At 51.3% G+C, this 22775-nt stretch overlaps 2 protein-coding genes across 4 annotated transcripts in view; one reads left to right on the top strand and one right to left on the bottom strand.

Moving 5' to 3' along the window:
* The first annotated feature begins 2714 nt into the window (after positions 1-2714).
* On the top strand, positions 2715-4578 carry B3GNT9 (UDP-GlcNAc:betaGal beta-1,3-N-acetylglucosaminyltransferase 9). Its single transcript, XM_062177768.1, has one exon. The coding sequence runs from the start codon at positions 2715-2717 to the stop codon at positions 3918-3920; it is 1206 nt and encodes a 401-aa protein (XP_062033752.1). The 3' UTR covers positions 3921-4578.
* A 29-nt stretch (positions 4579-4607) lies between these two features.
* Positions 4608-22775, bottom strand: part of PHAF1 (phagosome assembly factor 1) — a 31228-nt gene continuing 13060 nt past the window's right edge. For 2 of the 3 annotated variants that reach the window (XM_062177764.1, XM_062177766.1), the window contains 14 exons: positions 22303-22386; positions 16324-16367; positions 15143-15222; positions 14721-14815; positions 13689-13786; positions 13484-13596; positions 9357-9490; positions 8919-9002; positions 7805-7887; positions 7424-7467; positions 6927-6970; positions 6732-6790; positions 6554-6626; positions 4608-6023 (listed from right to left, as the gene is read on the bottom strand). In XM_062177764.1, coding sequence (XP_062033748.1) covers positions 5937-6023; positions 6554-6626; positions 6732-6790; positions 6927-6970; positions 7424-7467; positions 7805-7887; positions 8919-9002; positions 9357-9490; positions 13484-13596; positions 13689-13786; positions 14721-14815; positions 15143-15222; positions 16324-16367; positions 22303-22386 — 1122 coding nt within the window. In that variant the 3' untranslated portion in view covers positions 4608-5936. Of the gene's footprint in view, positions 6024-6553; positions 6627-6731; positions 6791-6926; positions 6971-7423; positions 7468-7804; positions 7888-8918; positions 9003-9356; positions 9491-13483; positions 13597-13688; positions 13787-14720; positions 14816-15142; positions 15223-16323; positions 16368-16500; positions 16615-22302; positions 22390-22775 lie in introns of those variants that run through there. The other variant, XM_062177767.1, reaches the window with a different exon arrangement.

Raw genomic sequence — 22775 nt, 5'->3', positions numbered from 1 at the left:
GGGTTGTATAATGCGGCTGATAGGATGCCTCTGGGAGGCAGGGCCATGGGGGATGGTGGCCCAGGGTGGGGCACAGCAAGGATGGAGGGGAGCGGTCAGAGAGCAGCAGGCCCAGTGGCCCTGGGTGCGCCATGGGGTGACAGAGGACCTGGAAATTTCTGCCTCTAGCTGCTGGGCTGGAGGCTCTGGGGAGGAAACGCTTGCTCTGTGTGGACCTGCTAGGCATGGTGGCCCTGCAGGATCGCCGAGGAGGGAGTGGGAGGGCAGCTGGATGAGGGGTCAAGGGTAAAGACTGGGAGCGTGGGCGGGGTGGCCACAGGGACTAGGCCATGGGATGGACATTTGGCAGAGCAGTTAAGATGGCTTCACCCCCCTGGAGTTCCTGGGTTTGGGTCCCAGCTCCCAATTTCAACTCCTTCCTCCTTCCCCTCCCTTCCTCCCCCTCCCTCCCTCCTTCCCTCCCCCTCCTCTCCCTCCCTACTTCCCTTTTCCGTTCTTTCTTTCTTTCAAGATTTATTTGAAAGGCAGAATGACAGCAAAGCAGAGAGGGCACAAGGGAAGTATCTTGATGCTCCATCCACTGGTTCACTCCCCAAATGGCTGCAGCGTTCTGGACTGGGCCAGGCAGAAGCCAGGAGCCGGGAGCTCCATCTGAGTCTCCCAGCTGGGTGCAGGGGCCCCAGGACTTGGGCCATCTTCCACAGCTTTCCCAGGCGCATTCGTAGGGAGCTGGATTGGAAGTGGAGCAGCTGGGACTCACACTGGTGCTCATATGGGATGCCAGCGTCACAGGCAGTGACTTAACCTGCTGTGTCTCAACCCAGCTTCTCACGAAGACCCTGGGAGGCAGCAGGTGATGGCTGAAGCAGCTGGGTCCTTGCCACACCCATGGGAGACCCAGATTGAGCTCCAAGCTCTTGGCTTCAGCCTGGCTCATCCCCCACTGTTGCATTTGGGGAGCCAACCAGTGGGTGGCAGATAGAGATTTCTGTCTCTTTGCCTCTTAAATAAATATTAAAAGAAAGGGACCAGCCCAGAGGAAGGAGGAGAACCAGGGGATCTGGAAGTCGGGGAAGTCCTTCACAGGGGCACTGGACGCTGCAGATCAGTCAAGGCTGAGGAGCAGCCACTGCGCTTGGTGACAGGGAGGTTACTGGGGGTGGGGGGCAACCTGAAGCCCTAGCACCGGAGGGGGAGGGGGGCACAGGGGAAAGGGAGTGGAGGGCTCTGGATGGAGGTTTGCTTCTCAAGGGAGAGTTTTGTGGGAAGGAGTCATCAGAGGGAGGTGCCGAGTAGCCTTGCTGGTCCCAGCAGCTTGACTCGGGGTGGTGGTGTCGGTGTCCTGGGCTCCAGAGACCCCGAGTTCCAGGGAGAGCTGGTAGCAGAGCGAGGCAAGGACTCGGCTCTCAATCTCCGAGGCATCCTCTGGCCTTCTGGGACCCTGAGCAAACCTCTGCTCCGTGGCCTACTCCAGAAGCTTGCCCAAGCTCTGCCACCCCTGCCGGCCCCATAGGGCATGCCAGAGTGCAGGCACGGCGCTTTCTACCCCCGGGAGGCTGTGCTGGGGACCAGGGCCTCCACATCCTTACCGGTTAGTAGTTCCTGGGAGACAGGCTCAAGCGCTTGCCTGTGAAATTAGAGCAGACACAGTCGGCCCCCTGTTCAGGGTCCAGTGGGTGGATGAGGCAGGGAAGGACAAAGGACAGACCCCTGCTCTGAATTCCGTAAGTCGTGGGGGCAGTACGTGTTCCTGCTGTGACCCTGGGCGCTGCGGGGAAGCCGTGACCCCATCTGGACTGGAGCAGTGAGAGCTGCCGGCAGCTTTGTTGTGAGCACTGGATGAACTACCTTGTCCGCGCGCGCTCCGGCGCGTTTATGGGGTGGGGGACGGCAGGGCCAGGACTAGGGAGGCAGCCATGGGTCCCAGAGGCCGTTGACGGGCCCATCCGGGTGGAACCAGGGCTGCAGAGGAGAGGCGCTCGGAGCAGCAGGGCAGGATGATGGATGCCCAGGACCCGGCCCCGACCCCCTCCGCAGACTAGGAGACATTCCTGGCCAAGCCGCTGCCAGGCAGATCTGGGGGCTGAGCCAGTGGCGACACCCGCCTTCCCCGCGAGTCCCCCCTCGGAGACGGCGCCCGGGGCGGGGCTGAGCGGCAGATGTCCGGGCGCGCACCGCTGGAGGGTCACGTGGCACGGTCCCGGCCCCCCTTCCTGCCAACGCTGCATTTGGCCCAGGCCCCGTCCATGGCCGCCCTTGGGACCTTGTGCTGAGCCCCTGAGGCCCCGGTGTCCGCGCCGCTCCCGAGGGCCGAGCGTGAGTGCCGGGATCCCAGGAACCGACGTTGGGGGTCGGGGAGGTGGCAGGGAGTTCGGTCTCTGTGCGGGGGTAGTGGGAAGGGATGGAGCCGAAGCCCCGAGTTTCTCTGCCCGGCCTTGGGACACCATCCCTGGCCGGAGCTGAGCTGGCTGGAGTTGGCCACAAGGGGTCACTTCTCGTCCCTTCAGGCTGCCCACCCCGGCGGGTGCGTCAGGGCCGGGAGGAGGAGGCGGCGGACGACCCGAGTGGAATGAACGGCCGGTAGCGAGACCCCCGGGGCGTGGCCTCCTGCGTCCCCCCACCCCCCGAAGGCGGGGCTGGGGGCCCTGCCGGCAGCCACCGCCTCGCGGCCGGGGACTGCGACCCTTCGAAGGGCGGGCGCCGGCCGCGCGGACATGCGGTGGCGGCGGCTGCGCCTCCGCCGGGACGCGTTGCTCACGCTGCTGCTCGGCGCCACGCTGGGCCTCCTGCTCTACGCTCAGCATGATGGTACGGCCCTGACGACGACGAGTGCGCCGCGGGCGCCAGGCAGGGCGGCGTCAAGGGCCACTCTGGGGCCCCGCGCGTTCCAGGCCGCAGACCCAGACACGGATGCAGCCCCGCCGGCCTACGAGGGGGACACGCCGCCGCCACCCACGGCCACGGGACCCTTTGACTTTGGCCGCTACTTGCGTGCCAAGGACCAGCGGCGCTTTCCGCTGCTCATCAACCAGCCGCACAAGTGCCGGGGAGAGGGCGCCCCCGGGGGCCCACCCGACCTGCTCATAGCCGTCAAGTCCGTGGCGGCCGACTTCGAACGGCGCCAAGCCGTGCGCCAGACGTGGGGCGCTGAGGGGCGCGTGCGGGGGGCGCTCGTGCGCCGTGTGTTCTTGCTGGGCGTGCCCAGGGGCGCAGGCGCGGAGGGGGCAGGCACGCAGATGCACTGGCACGCCCTGCTCCACGCCGAGAGCCGGGTGTATGCGGACATCCTGCTCTGGGCCTTTGATGACACTTTCTTCAATCTAACGCTCAAGGAGATCCACTTTCTGTCCTGGGCCTCGGCCTTCTGCCCCGAGGTGCGCTTTGTTTTTAAGGGCGACGCCGATGTGTTCGTGCACGTGGGGAACCTGCTGGAGTTCCTGGAGACACGGGATCCAGGGCAGGACCTGCTTGCGGGTGATGTGATTGTGCAAGCGCGGCCAATCCGCGTGCGGGCCAGCAAGTACTACATCCCTGAGGCGGTGTACGGCCTGGCCGCGTACCCGGCTTATGCAGGCGGCGGCGGCTTTGTGCTTTCGGGGGCCACTTTGCGTCGTCTAGCTGGCGCCTGCGCGCAGGTCGAGCTCTTCCCCATCGATGACGTCTTCCTGGGCATGTGCCTGCAGCGTCTGCGGCTCACACCCGAGCCGCACCCTGCTTTCCGCACCTTTGGCATCCCCCAGCCTTCGGCGGCGCCCCACCTCCGCACCTTCGATCCCTGCTTTTACCGCGAGCTGGTTGTAGTGCATGGGCTCTCCGCCGCCGACATCTGGCTTATGTGGCACCTGCTGCACGGGCCACACGGGCCGGCCTGCGCGCGCCCTCAGCCTGCTGCTGCGGGCCCGTTCCGGTGGGACTCCTAGCAGGCCCAGGAGACAGCGAGAAGGATCTGCTGGGCAGATGACCGTGGTCCTTGTGCTTCCTCCGCACAGCAGAAGGGAGTTTGGATTTGGCTTCGGCTGGCTCACACCAAAGTGCTCAGACTCGCTTCCCTGCGGTAGCCTGAGCTGAGGTGGTGGCGGTCTATCTTGTGCCCAGCAGGTCCTGGAGCAGTGGATGTTTCTGGCCCTCCTAGCAGCAGATCGGTGTGTGTCAGCTAGGGGCGGCGGGGCTCGCGGAATCCTGTCACTCCCTGCTTCGCACAGGGGAATGCAGGCGCAGGCAGGTCTCCTTCCTCAAGCCAGCCCCCGGGGGAGGGGGAGGGTAACCTGGCAGGCCTTCTGCCACAGCTCTGTCTGAAGTAGTCTCTGCTCCCCACCTGCCCCTCCACATTGGGTTCCCAGCCCTGTCCAGCTCTTTGGGATCTGCTTTCCTAGGGCCAACCCCTTCTGGACATAAGGTCTGGCTGCGACACACAGGGTGGGGCCCCAGACAGGGACAACTGAGTGTTGGTTTCTCCTGAAGTCTCCCCAGCTCACACAGCCACACATCTGCACCAGCCTCTTACTGGAGCCCCCCCCCCCCCCCCCCCGCCATCCTCAGAAACAAACCAACCAGCCAACACCCCTGCTTACTTTAGTAGAAACATCCCAGCAACAGCACGTGGCAGGCCGCTGCTGAGAGCACAGGTGCTTTATTGGAGAGGGGATGCAGGGATGAGGAAGGGTCCCCACTCCAGGAGGACGGGAACAGTCCTGGCTGCTCCTGACAGTGGGGTATGCAGGGATCACTGGCCAGGCCACAGTCCAAATGGGAAGACACCAGTCATGGGAGCGCCACACAAGCTTGGCTGTAGGCCAAGGAACCACCTAGGAGCTTGGGGCAGGTCCCCTGCACATTCTTCATTGAACTATACAGGATGAGGCTGTACATGAGTTAATTACAAAAGTCATATTTACAAAAAATCTGTACACACATTTGAAAAACTCACAAAATTGTCATCTATGTATCACAAGTTGCTAGACCAAAATATTAAAAATGGGATAAAATTATACATTTCTCTTCTCAATTCTTTTCAAAAGGATTAATATTTTTAAAGCACATCTATGCTGCTTTCTGTTAGCAAGATCCGTGATGAGACCGAGCGGCCCAGCCTGCCTTGGGCGCCCAGAGCCCGTGAGCCCTGGGCCTGGCTAGGGGACAGTGCCCACTGTTGGGGCAGGGGCCGGCCCGCAGTGCAGAGCAGAATGCTGAGACAACAGAAGGAAGATGTCTTTGGCTAAAACTTTGGCATTAAATAAAAGAGGCAAACAGGATGGAGACATGCACCCCTGCCAGCCGGGCTGGGGCAGACTGGAGGCATAGGCGACCTTGAGAGCTGGCTCAAGAGTGAGAGCCAGGCCTGGGCACAGAGCTAGGCAGTAGAAAGCTGTGTTTCAACCAGTTGGCTGTGCCTACTGGGCCTGGCAGGGAGAGCGTGCAAGAAAGGAACAGGGAAGGGGGGTGGGCCACTTTGGCCATAGCCAGCTCATCAAGTAACTAAAGTGGATGTAGTGCAAACGTTGCAACCGAGTACAATGGACACACACACCTGCCTGCCTTACGGGTCACGTGGCAATGTGGGGCCAAAGGCAGGACCCTGTCCTCAGCCACAGAAAGAGCCCCAAGTTCTCCCAATGCGTGTGGGACAGGTGTTGACACATCCTGCCTCCTTGCGCATTAGTCAAGAGCTCCTGGGTCCAGGTATCAAGGCTCAAAGTTTGTGCTTCTCTTTGCAGTCTGTGTCCCCTGCCGGTGCCAGCAGGCTGAGGACGCACAGAGGCAAATCTGGAATCCTCACCCCACGCAGAACACCCAGCCCAAGCCCCACCTCCGAACATCCAACAGCCCTTCAACACTGGCAAAGCGGCCAAGAAAACCCACAGTGTGGCACACAGAGGCCTGCTGAGCAGGATGCGATGCGCATTTCCACGGGGCAGAGAGGCATGGGGTTGACGTCCCTAGGGGAGCTCCGCTGTTCTCAGGTGGGCACCAGGCCTGGGGGGGCCATACAGCGTCACTGAGGCAATGTGGTTGTTCTGCATGACCTGGTGTGAGAGAAGGCCAGTGAAGCAAGGGGCACAGGTAGAGGGACGGAGGCAGAGCCCATGCACAGAGGTTGGAAGCTGTGTGAGCAGCCCACCTGCACACCAAGGCTGGGCTTCCTGACCCTTCCACCTAGGGGCCACTCTGGCCATGAACTTGCCTGTTCCTCATGGGATACACAGCCTTCGCCATAGGAACTGCAAAGGGCCCACTGAAGGTATGGCACCCAGAGGGAAAACACGGGCAGCCACTTTCCCCATGTCTGCAGGGTCGTCCGAGCCGCCATCTCCCATCGCGACAGGGCTGGGCCTCACTGGTCCCGTGGTTCCCTTCCCTGCTATGCTACACTAAAGGAACCCCTGTTGCCTCTCGCTGGACACAGGCCAGGCCACGTGCTCAGCAGACAGGGTTGCTGGGGAAAGAGTAATCTGCCCAGCACAGCAACTGGGTTCTCCTCCGCTTCCCTCAATTGCTGTCTGCCTCTGCCTCGACCACCACCCTCAGCAGCTTCTTTCCAGGCCTCTGGGCTTACCTCAAAGATCATACGCTGAAGGCCGAAGCAGAATGTGGAGCCAAATGGGTTGGTGTTGTTTGGAGAGGAGGACCTGAGGCCAGAAAAGCCAAAGTTAGAGGGGAAGATGGAGGCCAAGGCCGAGGCCAAGCAGGAAGGGCAACCAGTCCCTATTGGTCAGAAGCAACTTCTCACTCACCTGTGCAGGACAACAGGCTTCTCCACAGGGTGACCCAGGAGCTCCTGGATGTTGTCCCACTACAGGAGAGACAAGAGGCACAGGGTGTTAACCAGGACCTGAACATGCCTACGAGCATGGACTGACCCAGAGGACATGGCCTCAGACTGCCCACCTCATCCTCTGGCTGAGCCAGGTAGGAAAACAGGTGCTCACCTTGCTGTAGGTTGTACACGTTTCTGTCTGATCATCTGCATTTTCTGAAAAGAGCACATAGGGTGAGTTGGTGACTGGCCCAACCCTAGGTCTGACCCCGGCCACTTGTTGCACAAGAGGTCAAGTACGTAGAGTACACACAGCCCATTTTGGAGCTCTAGGGTGGAAAGGCTGGATGGGTGAAGGGAAGTCAGTCATGTGTGAGCCACACCAACCGGCAGTGACCAAAACCTCTAAGTATGGGCAGCAAGCACTGGACAGTTCCCTTCAGAGGCCAGCAATCCCATCTGTGATGCTAGGAAAAGCCCTTGAGGGCCTCCAGATAATGCAATTTCCAGACAAGGAGGCCATCCCAGGAGCTGAGGCTATGACAGAAGCAGGCAGGTAAAGGCTCTGCAAACCGGAGCACTGCCGCCCTCTCTGCATGGATCCTTCTCACTTCTCAGAGTGGGAAACTGACTCAGAGGCCCCTTACCCTGAGGGCAGTCACTACTCACCTTTCTTTATGGCTAGTGGGATCTTGAACTCACAGCGGTGATAGCTAGAGAAAAGGCAGAGAGGTAAAGGCAGGGCCTCCTGGGAGACCTGACCATTCCTGCATCCCAGCCCAGTCCTGGCCCTGGGTTCCTGACAGTGGCAAGATTCAGGCACTGAAGTCAAACAGAAAAAGGTATAGCCCTGGAGTCTGAATCACTTTGGATAAAGCATCAAGGTTTCCTTACTTATTTCCCCATTTGTAAAATGAGCAAAAATGGACAGACTGGATGTTATGCGAGGAACACAGAGAGCAGTCACTTCCATGCGTTAGTGAGAATTCAGGTATAAACACCTTAGTGAGCACACAGAGCACAAGCTCCCTTTCAGATCAGTGTACTCACATGTTAAAATTATAATGTCCAGGGTAATTGGTGTGCAGGACAAACTTCTTCACTTTGTGTGTATTTGCATCAAACAGGATGTCCTGGGATAGAAAAGAAGGTGCTCAAGTAGGGAATGTTACTGAGGCAGGGCAGGGGCCCAACCCTCTAGACCTGGCAGGCACAGGGCCCACGACGGCCACTGCTTGGGATTGAAACATGTAAGGGGAAGCGTTCCCGCCAGCCCCTCCTGTGGGAGTCAGCAAGCCCTGGAAATGGAATTCCAGCCTGAGCTCTCTAAAGACTCTAACCTAGATTTGATGTTGTCCACTGAACACTTTCTCAGCTTCATATTCTGCCTGCTGTTCAGGCCTGTGAGTCCAGGGTTACCTCTGACTCTGCCCTGGTACCAACAGCCAAATAAGGGCAAGAATCTGCCAATTCTCTCCATCTTGCCTGCCGTCAGTTGTCACTGGCTCTTGAACTCAGGCCCACCTATAACAGCACCATTCCCTCCTGCCACCACCCTACCCCAGGAGTTTATGATCCCATAGTGGGTCCTCAACTACTCCTGGCTCGTGCTTGGTCTCTCCCACCCTGTCTATTACTCCCTCTCTCTGATCCACCCTTTGCTGCCTCAGGACTTTAGAACCTGGAAGGCTCAAAGGTTAGATGACCTATATTCTAGGCCAGCCCTGTGATATTTCCTGCTGGTGCTGACACAACCATTTCGCATCCATGAGTCTACCCACCAGCACTGAGAGTGACAGCCAGCTCCACCCAGCACCCTGGGTCCACAGTAATGCCCCTGGGCAGTCCTCTAAAAACAGCCTGGGCCTTTTTCAGACTCCAGTGCTTTACTGAAAGGGAAATCCTCAAAACATCTTAGCCTGAGTGGTTTCTACAGCCTCCATATCTCCCCTCAGAAAAGAAATCGCGACAACAGGGAACCTGTGTTTCCCAGCGATGCGGGCAGCAGGGAAGGTCTACTTCAGAGTGCCAGAGCCAATGCAAAACACACTGGGCAAAGCCACACTCCAGTTTCCCCAGTGCCCCAGAACAGTTATAGCTGCATGTGTACACTCAGGTCTACAGAGACGCCCCTTGCCCAGCAGAAATTAAAACTCCAACTTACCACTCCGAGAGTGAAATAGTTAAAAAAGTAGTCATTGCACTTAGATGGAACTTGCTTATGAGGGGAAGGAGAATGAATTTTCATCTGTTGGGAAAAATAAGAATAAATTAAAGTCCAACCCCTTAATATAGTTCTTGACTCAGTAAGTTATTTGGAAAACTTGAAGCTGCAAAAAATAATGTGCACACCAGCTTCCATGGACTGGAGACTGGGCTTGGTCTCCAAGCAAAGGCAGCCGCGACAGGTGGGAACAGAGGCTGGGTGATTTGACCAAGAGGGGTCAGAAAAGAATTCTCAATTACTTCACATCAATTTTAAGAAGAACAGATTTTAAGGGAAAATAGCAATGGTTTACATTTACTCAATGCTAAATTATTGTTGATTAGGAAAAACACACACACACACAACCTATTTGTTCTGTAGACACATTTCCCCTACCTTGTCTTCAGATTTATAGAAAACCTTGTGTGGAGAGCCGAGCATGCTAAGAACATCTTGGCAGGAATCACCAAAATATACTGAACGTTCAAATACCCGCATCTTGGCATCTGCCAACAGGCCGGGCCCACAGCCTGTGGAGAACAAGGGAGAGATGGTCAGGTTTTGCTCAGGGCTGGAGACCCTGCAGCCCAAGGCTTTGGGGACTGCAGAGAGGATACTAGTTGCTTGCCTTATTATCTTTTTTTTTGTTTTGTTAAAGATTTATTTATTTTATTTGAAAGTTAGAGTTACACAGAGAGAGGAGAGGCAGAGAGGGAGAGAGAGAGAGGTCTTCCATCAAATGGTTCACTCCCCAATTGGCTGCAACAGCCAGAGCTGTGCCGATCTGAAGCCAGGAGCCAGGAGATTCTTCCGGGTCTCCCACATGGGTGCAGGGGCCCAAGGACTTGGGGTGTCTTCTACTGTTTTCCCAGGCCACAGCAGAGAGCTGGATCAGAAGAGGAGCAGCTGAGACTAGAACCGGCACCCATGTGGGATGCTGGCGCTTCAGGCCAGGGTGTTAACCTGCTATGCCTCAGCGCCAGCCCCGCATTATCATTTCTGACTGAGGGGCAAGACTGCATCAAGCAGAACCACCAGGTCACTAGGGCTCAAGACTCCGCAGGAGATTACTTCCTACTAAAAACTCTCAGACACACACTCAATCCCACAAGCGACATGGAGCTCTGGAGACTACACTCTCTCATTATGTCTTGTCTTATTGACTGTCATGGACTAGTGACACTGTGAGAGGTGGAGCAAAAATGTAGTTTAGTTTGGAGCTTATGGTGTGGCAGAGTAGACCCCAATTTGGTCATCACACCATGATAGGATCAGCAGTAACAGATGCTGTGGAAGTTGTGTAGCAAGACAGAAAGACTTGTGTTAAGAGGTACTTCTGCATGGTAATCCTAACTGGAAACTGAACCTACAAGATCACTCTACAACAGAGCCAAGAGTGAAACATGCCATCAGCTGACTCCCTAATTCTACACAAGCTCCTGGCAGAGCCTCTCAACTCAGGTAAGAGACACACCAGGAAAGAGAAGATGCAAAAAACCTTCCGACTTGCCAAAAGTTTATGCTTTGAGAAAAATCTTTAAGGCTTAACCTGCTATGCCACAATGCCCACCTCTTCCATACCACATTCTTAACAGTTAAGAATCAATGTTCAGAGGTGCCATTGTGGCACAGTGGGTTAAGCCGCCACCTACAACACCAACATCCTGTGTGATCAAGGGGTTCAGGCTGTAACTGCTCTACTTCCAATCCAGCTCCCTGCTAATGGCCTGGGAAAAACAGTGGAAGATGGTCCAAGTCGTTGGGCCCCTAGACCCATGTGGGAGACCCAGATGAAGTTCCTGTCTCCGGTCTTCGGCCTGGCCCAGAGCTGGCCATTGCGGCCATCTGGGAAATGAACCAGCAGATGGAAGATCTCCCTCTCTGTAATTCTGTCTTTTAAACAAATCAATTTTTTTTTTTTTTTTTTTTTTTGCAGGCAGAGTTAAACAGTGAGAGAGAGAGAGACAGAGAGAAAGGTCTTCTTTCCGTTGGTTCACCCTCCAAATGGCTGCTACAGCTGGCGCACTGCACCGATCCAAAGCCAGGAGCCAGGTGCTTCTCCTGGTCTCCCATGCGGGTGCAGGGCCCAAGCACTTGGGCCATCCTCCACTGCCTTCCCGGGCCACAGCAGAGTGCTGGAATGGAAGAGGAGCAACTGGGACAGAATCTGGCTCCCCAACCGGGACTAGAACCCAGGGTGCCAGCGCTGCAGGCGGAGGCTTAGCCTAGTGAGCCACGGCGCCGGCCTAACAAATCAAATCTTAAAAAACAAAACAAAAACCAAAAAAATGGGACCAGGGCTGTGGCGTAGTAGGCTAAGCCTCCGCCTGTGGTGCCAGCATCCCATATGGGCACCAATTCGTGTCCTGGCTGCTCCTCTTCCAATCCAGCTCTCTGCTTATGGCCTGGAAAAGGAGTGGAAGATGGCCCAAGTGCTTGGGCCTCTGCACCCATATGGAAGACCAGGAAGAGGCTCCTGGCTTCAGTTCAGCACAGCTCTAGCCATTGTGGCCATTTGAGGAGTGATCCAGCAGACGGAAGACCTCTCTCTCTGTTTTTGCCTTTTTTTATCTGTAACTCTGCCTCTCAAATAAATAAATCTTAAAAAAAAAAAAAAAAAGACTTTAACCATAAATACTTGCCATCACTTTTCTTTTACCAATGATCTGGCAATGGACTGAATGTTTATATTCATCTAAAATTCGCAAGTTTAAATCTTTTTAAAAAATAATTTGTTTGAAAGGCAGAGTGACACACAGGAGGTCTTTCATCTGCTGTTAACTCCCCAATGCCTGCGCCAGTTGAGGCTGCGCCAGGCTAAAGCCAAGACCAGGAACTCCATCCAGGTTTCCCACCTGGGTAGAAGGGATCCAAATACTTGGGCCATCTTAAGCTGCCTTCCCAGGTGCATTAGCAGGAAGCCTGATCAGAAGTGGAGTAGCTAAGACTTGAACCAACTTTCCTTTAGTGGTAGTTTAATTTGCTGTATCAAATGTATTGAAATCTTAACCCCCAAGTTGATATTATTAGGAGGCAGGGCCATTGGGATGATCAGCTCAAGAGAAGGATCTTTGCCTTTAAAATAAAGAAATACTTTGGGGCTGGTGCTATGGTGTAGTGGGTTAAAGCCCCGGCCTGCAGCGCCGGCATTCCATGTAGGCACTGGTTCGAGTCTCGGCTGCTTCACTTCTGATCCAGCTCTCTGCTGTGGCCTGGGAAAGCAGTAGAAGATGGCCCAAGTCCTTGGGCCCCTGCACCCACATGGGAGACCCAGAAGAAGCTCCTGGCTCCTGCCTTGGATCAGCTTAGCTCTGGCTCCTGGCTTCAGATCAGCTTAGCTCTGGCCATTGCGGTCATCTGGGGAGTGATCCAGTGGATGGAAGATTGACTTCTCTCTCTGGCTCTACCTCTCTATGTGACTGTCTTTCAAATAAATAAATCTTCAAAAAATAAATAAATAAATAAATACTTTAAAAGAAATCAAAGCGAGGCTGGTGCCGCGACTCAATAGGCTAATCCTCCGCCTGCGGTGGAGTTCTAGTCCCGGTCGGGGTGCTGGATTCTGTCCCGGTTGCCCCTCTTCCAGGCCAGCTCTCTGCTGTGGCCCGGGAGTGCAGTGGAGGATGGCCCAAGTGCTTGGGCCCTGCACCCCATGGGAGACCAGGAGAAGCACCTGGCTCCTGGCTTCGGATCAGTGCCAGCCGCAGCAGCCATTGGAGGGTGAACCAACGGCAAAAGGAAGACCTTTCTTTCTGTCTGCCTCTCTCTCACTGGTCACTCTGCCTGTCAAAAAAAAAAAAAATATATATATATAGATATATCTATATATATCTATATATATATATATAAATAAAAGAAAAGAAATCAAAGCGAAAAAAGAGTGGAGACTTATGACCGGGATTAGTGATCTTAGAAAAGAGACCCCAGGAGCTAAGTAGCTCCTTTCACCAAAAGACGACAAATGAATTAAAAAGCAGACCCTTGGGGCTAGCGTTGTGGCATAGTGGGTAAAGCTGCCTCCTACTACACCAGCATCTCATATGGGCACTGATTTGTACCACAACTGGTTTACTTCCAATCCAGCTCCCTGCTAGTGGTCTTGGAAAATCAGTGGAAGATGGGCCAAGTGTTTGGGTCCCCTGCACCCATCTGGGAGACCTGGATGAAGCTCCCGGCTTTGGTCTGGCTCAGCCCTGGCCACTGAAGCCACTTAGGGAGTGAACCAGCAGATGAAGATTTCCCTGCCTCTATCTCTCCTTCTCTCTCTGTAACTCTTTTAAATGAATAAACCAATCTTTAAAAAAAAAAAAAAAAGGCCAGATACTGAATCTCTCAGTGTCTTGATCTTGGATTTTTCACTCTCTACCACTGCAGTAAATTTCAATTGTTTATAAGCTACACAGTTTATGGTCTTCTGTTGTAGATGTTTGAATGGACTAAGATGTATCTCTAAGCACACAGAATTTCATAAAGTCTCAAAATGGTTAAATGGGAATCTACCTACATTAATGTCAGTAACTGACCTGCAGCAAGTAGACGAAGTCGTAAGCCTGAGGGTCCAGTTCCATCTCGAAGAACATCTACACTCTCAGCATAAACATTGCCCAGGAAACAGCTCAGGGGCATCACGGGAGCCCTGGGGTAGTAGACATACAATGAGCAGAAGCTTGGTTCTCCCTCCCAGGGAACCCATGGCTTCAGCACCAAACTCACGTTCCTTACACTTACTTGGTATCCTGTAGGCTGTTTCCACTGTAGATGTACATTCGTTTTACAGTTGCTCCATGGGGTATTTGGAGAGAAGCTAGACCATGGGCAAAATTGGGCTGTAAGCACAGACAAGAGGTATTTTGCAGGTCATGTGACTCAGGTCCTGGTCCTCCCTAGCCTCATGGTCTTGAAGAACTGGTCAGGTCAAAGCCACAGTCAGACCTGGCTCTGGTTCAATAAACTCACCCCAAACATCTTTAGCTCATCTTCAGTTTACTTAGTTTTTCTTTTCTTCATCAGTAGAAAATATAAGAATGCTTCCTTAATGACACATAAGCCTTTCTTTTTTTTTTTTGACAGGCAGAATGGACAGTGAGAGAGAGAGACAGAGAGAAAGGTCTTCCTTTGCTGTTGGTTCACCCCCCCAATGGCCGCTACAGCCGGCGCGCTGTGGCTGGCGCATCGCGCTGATCCGAAGCCAGGAGCCAGGTGCTTCTCCTGGTCTCCCATGGGGTGCAGGGCCCAAGCACTTGGGCCATCCTCCACTGCCTTCCTGGGCCATAGCAGAGAGCTGGCCTGGAAGAGGGGCAACCAAGATAGAATCCGGCGCCCCAACCGGGACTAGAACCCGGTGTGCTGGCGCCGCAAGGCGGAGGATTAGCCTGTTGAGCCACAGCGCTGGCCGACACATTAGCCTTTAAAAAGCTATGTTGTTGCCTAGGCATGAAGGAAATGTTTGCTAAAAGCTGTAGATAACTGAAGATTCAGCAAACAGAATCTCTGAATTCTTGGCCACTGAGAAGACCAGTGATCAGGAGCTCTAAAGTGAGACAGGACTGGATTTCCCTCTGAGAGAGGAGCCCAGTAAGTGGGAAGTACTTTCTTCCTGAAAATGGCCCTGCTCTTCTTGTTGTGTCTACTCTACCACTTTTGGGCCCTTAAAGAGCTCAAATACAAGGAAACAAATAAACAAAAGTCTGCCTCTCCAGTTCCTCTTCCCTTGCCATGGCACTATCTTCTGACCCACACCAGGAGACAGGAAGGGCTGACCTCATACTTGGGAGCCTCAGTCCAGGAGTCCAACTGAAAAGAAAAAGACAGTCCTCTGAAGTTGAGGTGGAAGAGCTGCTCAGCGGAGTTGTACACTGTGGAGCAGGGGAGAAGAAAACAATGCAGCTGATGAGTTTCTGAAATCGCTAACATAAACCAGTCTGACAAGTCGCAACATATTACTTGGGTCCACTAACTTACTAGGTCAAAAACCAGTAAGTTTTTACTTACTAACTAGTTCAGTTTTTACCGAACTAACTTATACTAGGTCAAAAACAAGAAGCTTTCCTTCGCTCCCTAGTACCAACATCAAGATCCTACAAGGGTCCAGCTGAAGGGAATGGAGTGGGATGGTGCCACCTGCTGAGTTTATTGCTATGGGCTGCTACTGGTATCCAGGGGAGCAAAGGAACTTGGCTTACCTCCAGGATGGGTTGCGCCAAAAGACTGGTCAATCTGCTCAATGGTAGGAGCTATGGCCTGAGAATTGAAATGCACTCCACTGCAAAACAAAAATATACAAACAGAGAGGTCTCCCATCTGCTGGTTCACTCCCCAGAAGCCTGTAATGGCCTGGGTTGGGTGAGGCTAAAGCCAGGCAGGAATCAAGAACTCAATCTGAGTCTCTTGTGGGTGGCAAGGATCCAAGTACCCAAGCCACCCATCATCTGCTGCCTCCCAGGATGCACATTTAACCAAAGAAATTATACTAGGGAGTGGAGCTAGGACTCAAAATCAGGCACTCCACATGGGATGCCTGTGTCCTGAGCAAGGTCTTACCAGCTATGCCAAACGCCAGCCCCTAATTAAAGAACTTAAGAGAATAAGGTCAGATGAAGGGCAGTTACTGTGAAGCTGACACAGAGTCAGTCCTCTGGGGCTTCTAAAGACACGACTAACTCTGAACAAAAAGAGAGAGAAGAAAAGCCAGACCTTGAGATGTGGTAGTGCCAGTATGACCAGAAGTAACTAGAGCCTACAGGAGCTACTACACATTTGCTTGTCCACCCATCTATCAACAAAAGCTGCCCAAGTCTGCCTCAGAATCCAATCCCCTCCATAACCTCGTGAAAGGAAAGGGATCTCTGTTAAGGAGATTATTCTAGACGCTTGCGTATTGTCTTACATTATTAGTAGGGGCTCAAAATTCCTGGATTATACAGGTCATTCCCATTTTCATTCTAAAGTAGATTTTGGTTCTAAAATGATGGTCTCTTTGCTATTCTCTTTAGCATAGGCTTTGGCGTCAGACTTAAGTGATCTGATCCTTTGTTGCTTATAAAAACATTTTTGAAAAAGCTGCCAGGGAAGCCATGCAGAAGAGGGTGTCTGACTCAGATGTCTGTGACATCACCTCTGAACTGAGGTCCTGCTGTGTTGAAGGTTAAATCAGAAGACACATATGTGAAGTATTTAACACACAGAGGTTCTTCCTAAGTTTACTTCTCTTCCCCCAGGAAACTGAGCAGGATCAGAGGTTGCCTCAGGAATTCATGGCTTTGATTCCTACACTGCTGTACATGGGGCTCCTTCACTAATCTAATGAAGGTGGTAGATAAGGTCTGTCTGTACCAAGCATATACCAGTGGGGGAGAAAACTCACCAATATTTTAATTTTACTTTCGTTAAGTCATATACTTCAATCACCTAAAAAAAAGTTTAAGAGTTGTTAATGATCTGAGGTTGATGACTGAAAAAACTGAAAACATGTTTATGGCATAAATAGCACAAAGCACATTATCTTTTATTCTCATTTTAAAATTAAGGGGAAAACACATACCATCACTCCGCTCCCCTTCTCTCTTCCAGTGGATTGCTCATGGGTCAAGGTCCTTGTATCTAGTCCACAGCTGAGTCACACTGGGGCACACCCCACCCCACAGGACAGCAACATCTTCCACAGAAACAAATGTATGCAGCCTCTTAAGGCTATATGCATTGAACACTGAGCCCATTCCTTCTACTCCATACTTTGCTGCATTATAAAAACTCAAATCCAGTTATTCCAAAAACAGCTTATTTTGAAGTTTATTTTGTTTACAAAACAAAAAGATGGGGGCAGTTTTTTTTTAATTTTATTTGACAGAGTTAGACAGCGAGATAGACAGAGAGAAAGGTCTTCTTTCCGTTGGTTCAACCCCCAAATGGCCGCCACGGCCGGCACTGTGCCGATCGGAAGCCAGGAGCCAGGTGCTTCTTCCTGGTCTCCCATGGGGTGCAGGGCCCAAGCACTTGGGCCATCCTCCACTGCCTTCCCGGGCCATAGCAGAGAGCTGGACTGGAAGAGAAGCAACCGGGACTAGAACCCGGCACCCATATGGGATGCCGGCGCTGCAGGTGGAGGATTAACCAAGTGAGCCCGGCACCGGCCCCGGCAGTTCTATCTTGTTAGAAAACAGGCCACAGTATTGGCTTAGGACAAAGATGAGTATTTGGTCATATCCCTAAGAAAGATGAAATGGTTGAACAATCTGATGAACCTCAAGACCCTTGTGAAGGTTTTTTTTTTTTTAACAATTCTTCCATTTCCTTTTCATCCCCATCTACATCTTTCCCAGGCTTATACATATCACCCAGATTTCTTAAAGATTTATTTATTTGAATGGCAGAGTTACAGAGATGGGGGGAGGGAGACAGATCAATTGATCTTCCATCCACTGGTTTATTTCCAAAAGGCTGCAATGGCCAGGGCTGGGCCAAGCTGAAGCCAAGAGCCCAAACCCTTGGGCCATCTGTTGCTGCTTTGCTAGGCACAATAATAGCAGGGAGCTGGACTGGAAGTGGAGCAGCCAAAACTTGAACCAGAGCTCATATGGTATGCTGGCATTGTAGGTGGCAGCTTAATCTACTATGCCACAATACAGCCCTGAAGTTTTGCATTTTAGTGTGTTCAGCCTCAGATGAAATATCAAGACACATATATACAACTCAATATTAGCTATAGAAAAGGATGAGATCTTGTCGTCTGCAACAATATGGATGCAACTGGAAGTCATTAGGCTAAGTGAAATAAGCCAATCACAGAGAAACAAGTACCACGTGATCTCACTCATGTGATGAGGAGACTTAAAAAAGAGTTACCATATAAAAGTTGAAACTATAATGGTGGTTATCATTTTATAGAGACTGGGGAGGAAAAAGGGAAAGGCTGAGGCCGACATTGGGGCTCAATAGGCTAATCCTCAGCCTACGGCGCTGCTGGCACCCCGGGTTCTGTCCCAGTTGCTCCTCTTCCAGTCCAGCTCTCTGCTGTGGCCCGGGAAGGCAGTGGAGGATGGCCCAAGTGCTTGGGCCCTGCACCCCATGGGAGACCAGGAGAAGCACCTGGCTCCTGCCATCGGATCAGTGCGGTGCGCCGGCCACAGCGCGCCGGCTGCAGCGCCCATTGGGGGGTGAACCAACAGCAAAAGGAAGACCTTTCTCTCTGTCTCTCTCACTGTCCACTCTGCCTGTCAAAAAAAAAAAAAAAAAAAAAAGAAAGGTTGATTAATGGTACTAAGTTATAGATAGGAGTAAAAAGTCTTAGGGTTCATTGTACAATAGGGTAACTGTACATATTGGGCTGGCACTGTGGCACAGTGGGTTAACGCCCTGGCCTGAAGCACCAGCATCCTACATGGATGCTGGTTCTAGTCCTGGCTGCTCCCCTTCCCATCCAGCTCTCTACTATAGCCTAGGAAAGCAGCAGATGACCAAAGTCCTTGGGCCCCTGCACCCATGTGGGAGACCCGGCAAAAGCTCCTGGCTTCGGATCAGCGCAGCTCCGTCCGTTGTGGCCATTTGGGGAGTGAACCAACAGATGGAAGACCTCACTCTCTCTCTCTCTTCCTCTCCTCTGTGTAACTCTTTCAAATAAATAAATAAATCTTTAAAAAAATGTACATATTATTGTATATTTCCTCAACTGGTGTTGTGGCATAGGGGGTTGAAAGGCCGCCTGCAATACTGGTACCACATGAGTGCTAATTTGAATTCCAGAAGCTCTACCTCCAATCTAACTCCCTGGGAATGTGCCTGGGAAAGCAGTGGGAGATGCTCCAAGTCCTTGAGCCCCAGTAACCCAGATGGGAGATCTGGATGGAGTTCTAGGCTCCTGGCTTTGGCCAGGCCTACCCCCAGCCAATGTGGCCATTCAAGGAGTGAACCAGCAGATGGAGTAACTGTGTGTGTGTATCTCTTCCCCTCTCTGTAGCTGTGCCTTTCAAATAAATAAATAAATACACTCTGAAAAAAAAAAATACAATAGAAAGTAAGATTTTGAAAGTGTTCTTCATAAAGAACTGTTAAATGTTTAAGGAAATACCTTTGGGTCAGAGACCCTGTGCCTAACTTTTTAGAAACCTAACACTGAACCAACTTGGAAACCTTTCGATTGTTACGCAACCATTTTAAGCCTACTTGCTGGAAATTACTGCTCCCTCTGCTGGGCTGGCACAGCACTTGAGTGAACCTTTTCTTCCACAGCTGTTTATACTTGCACTGGTCTAAGTTACACTCCTTGAGCTCTGACTCATCAGCTTGCGTAGGGGAGGTACTCAACGAATGCCGGGCACATCTTCTTGGTCTGAGGCTAGTTAAGGGCAATATGAAGCTTGAAAGCACGAAAACAGGTACAGGAGGAGCTGTGTAAGGAAGGGCGGAACAGCTCTTAATCCAGGAGACAGTAAGTGTCCCCTTCAGAATGCCTGAGCATGGCACTTTACTGTGCCAGACTGGTGCATCATTTCACTGGCACAGAGCTTCTGTCTTCAGCCAGAGTCCTGCTTGTAGCAACTGTTTCCCTGTTAATCCTACAGCTCACATTTGGCCAATCATCCCAGAAAAACTTTCTGCCACTCACCCTATGGGAGTAGGTCTCCAGGATGTTCTTCCTTATCACTGTCATCCACCAGTCACCAGTTTTTTACATATATACATACATACATACATGTATGTGTGTGTGTGTGTATATATATATTTATTTCAACCTTGCCTGCCCAATAGGAAAAAAGTAGACCACAGCTAATCACAGGGTGTAGGGCATCACTTGTGGCAAGGGACTCAGAGTGCTGGCCATCTTGGAGCCCTTCGTGTCACTAGCAGAATCAACAAATGATTTTGGCCCTTGGAGCTTGCTTTCCCACAAGCAGCTGAGAAGTCTACAGCCTATGAATTTCCATCTCCGGGCTACAGAAACCCCTGATTTCCCCAGGAGAGGAGTCATGGAAAAGTCAGGTTCTGACTTGGAAAGCCTCATTCCATAGGCCTCTGAGGCTTCAGGCAGGGGGTGGAGAGCCAATTACAGGAGACAATATAAAAGAGATTCTGAAGTCGCTGAACAGAGGGCAGTAAGCCAGGTCAGGTCACCACTGGTGCTAAACAAGAACACCTGGGTGATTATTTCCTCACAGTTTCTAGAGGCTCAGGCAGGACCCCAGCCTTTCCTTCAGAGGGATTCCACCAAAGGTTCTATTTTGCCACTTTTCCCACCCAGAGGTATTTTCCCTTATATTTCTGCATATCATTTTCTTTTTTAAAATTTTATTTATTTATTTTTTGACAGGCAGAGTGGACAGAGAGAGAGAGAGACAGAGAGAAAGGTCTTCCTTTTCCATTGGTTCACCCCACAATGGCCGCTGCAGACGGCACACGGCACTGATCCGAAGGCAGGAGCCAGGTGCTTCTCCTGGTCTCCCATGCGGGTGCAGGGCCCAAGCACTTGGGCCACAGCAGAGAGCTGGACTGGAAGAGGAGCAACCGAGACAGAACCCGGCACCCCAACTGGGACTAGAACCTGGGGTGCCGACGCTGCAGGTGGAGGATTAGCCTATTGAGCTGCGGCGCTGGCTCCTTCAATCTTTTTGAGTTATGGTTCCTAAAATAGACTTTCATCAAGTTAAATGTAAATGACTATTTGGGATTTTTAAAAAATTACGTTTATTTTCATTTATTTGAAAGGCAAAGAAAAAAGACTGACAGACAGATGGAGACAGAAACCTCCCATTAGCTGGTTTACTCCCCGAATAGCTGCAATACTCCAGGCTGGGCTAGAGTGAAACCAGGAGCCAGGAACTAAATCCAGGTCTCCCATGTTGGTTGGCAAGGGACCCAACTACTTGAGCCATGACTAGCTACTTCTGGGGTATAAATTAGCAGGAAATTAGAATGGAGCATGGAGCATGGAGCATGGAGCTAGGACTCGAGCCCAGGCACTCCAATACAGGCATCCCAAACAGTGGCTTAACTATTCACCAAAGCCTGACCCTCAAATAACTATTTGTAAAGGTGTTACTATGTTAGTAGGGTAATTTTCCCCTAATCTATGATAAAGTCACATTGAAGTTCATCCTTTGCCTTTTCAGTGTAAAATTTCTGGCCACTGGTGACAGGATAGAAGAAGGAATTCTCATAGAGTACGCTGATTCTCTTTCCATGTGCTGTTTTACTCCTCTGCAGTTCACTTGTGGTAGGATGATGAGAATTGGGAAGTACCTAACTCTTTTGGAAATGCTATTCTACCCAACCAAAATAATGGCTCTGGTTTGCTACTGCCTGGAGTGCACATTCAACCTTGTGACTCTGAGGCATGAATTGCTTGTCACATGAGTATCCTGTGATGCCTGGGCACATGTAAATAGTGTATTAAAAACATCCTGGGCTCAACAGGTGTTAGCAAATTGCATTTGAATGCCAATTAAGACAACCCTACATACCAGCATGCTTGTTTACAATCCTTCAAGTAGATTAAAGTATCAACTCATTGCTGGGGATGTTAACCCCAAGACCCAGTATTCTAAGAACAGTTTCCATTTTTATCTTCCAAGTCACACCAACACAAGAATGAATTAAAGAAAGAAAACAGATATATAAAACATGACTGTAGTTTTTTGGTCCAATTCTACAGCTAGGTCCCATATTTTTAGTACTTTCTTAAATACAGCCTCAGGGCAAACTATGTCAAATACTTAACTCCTCTTAATTTTCCTATTCAACATAAAAGCCTGTTTCCACAGCATGTTCCACATATCTTAACACTCTTTTCCTCCAGAGCCCAGAACAGCAGCCCTTCCTAGCCTCTTATTAATTTTATTTTTAAAGATTTACTTATTTGAAAGGCAGAGTTACAGAGAGAGGGAGAGAGAGAGAGCGCTTCTATTTGATGGATCACTTCCCAGACAGCCTCTATGGCCAGGACAGACCAGGCCGAAGCCAGGAGCTTCATTCAGGTCTCCCATGTGGGTGGCAAAATCCTAAGCACTTGGGCCATATTCCACTGCTTTTCCCAGGCCATTAGCAGGTAGGTGGATCAAAGTGAAACAGCTGGAACTCGAACCAGTGCCCATATGGAATGCTAGCATCACAGGTAGTGCCTTTACCCACTATGTCACAACGCTGGCACTGTTTTCCTAGACTCTTTCCAACAACCCCAACCCACTTTTTAGAGGAACATGCAGATTTTCAGTCCCCTACATTGTGATGGTTTCCAAACCAAAGATGACCACATCTACTTACGAGTTTATGAAACATCTCACAATAACAGCACATAGTAACCAGAAAAACTGGCTCAGCTGGAGATGAAATTTTAGTTGTCCTTTATAGTTACCTTAAGTCTTTGATTGAAAGCATCAAACAGTAGTTTGATCCCATCCTGAGTCAGGTTAAGAATGAGGTCGTGGCTTAAAGGAGACTGCAAAACAAAAATAAAACACACAATGAACGACTGATTTATTCACCAGCATCTACTAAAAGCCTTACAGTACAAATGCAATGCACAGAGAATACCTAATGATGAGCAGTCCCTCTCTCCCCCAACAAATGAAGTTTGGAAGCCAGAAACAAAACAAAACAAAACAAAAACAAAAACAACTGCTGCAATGTGTCTTCTACTTCCAGCCTGCAGCTTCTGGTTCATGATACTGGCTGAAGAGGGCCTGTCTTTTCCAGGTTTCATGATAAATACCTGGGTAAAAGGGACAAAACTTATGAGTATATAGACCATTTTCTTTTGAGGCTCCAGGGTCCATATATTTAAGTTTGCTGCCATCAAACATAAAGAGCAGTCAGCAAGGAATACAG

Source organism: Lepus europaeus, chromosome 19, assembly GCF_033115175.1.
Source record: "Lepus europaeus isolate LE1 chromosome 19, mLepTim1.pri, whole genome shotgun sequence".
NCBI classification, from domain to species: Eukaryota; Metazoa; Chordata; class Mammalia; order Lagomorpha; family Leporidae; genus Lepus; species Lepus europaeus.
Note: the sequence above shows the minus strand (reverse complement) of the source record. Positions and strands in the feature narration are given on the sequence as shown.

Coding starts and splice junctions, on each gene's coding strand:
- B3GNT9 (XM_062177768.1), top strand. CDS start 2,715: ATGCGGTGGCGGCGGCTGCGCCTCCGCCGGGACGCGTTGCTCACGCTG.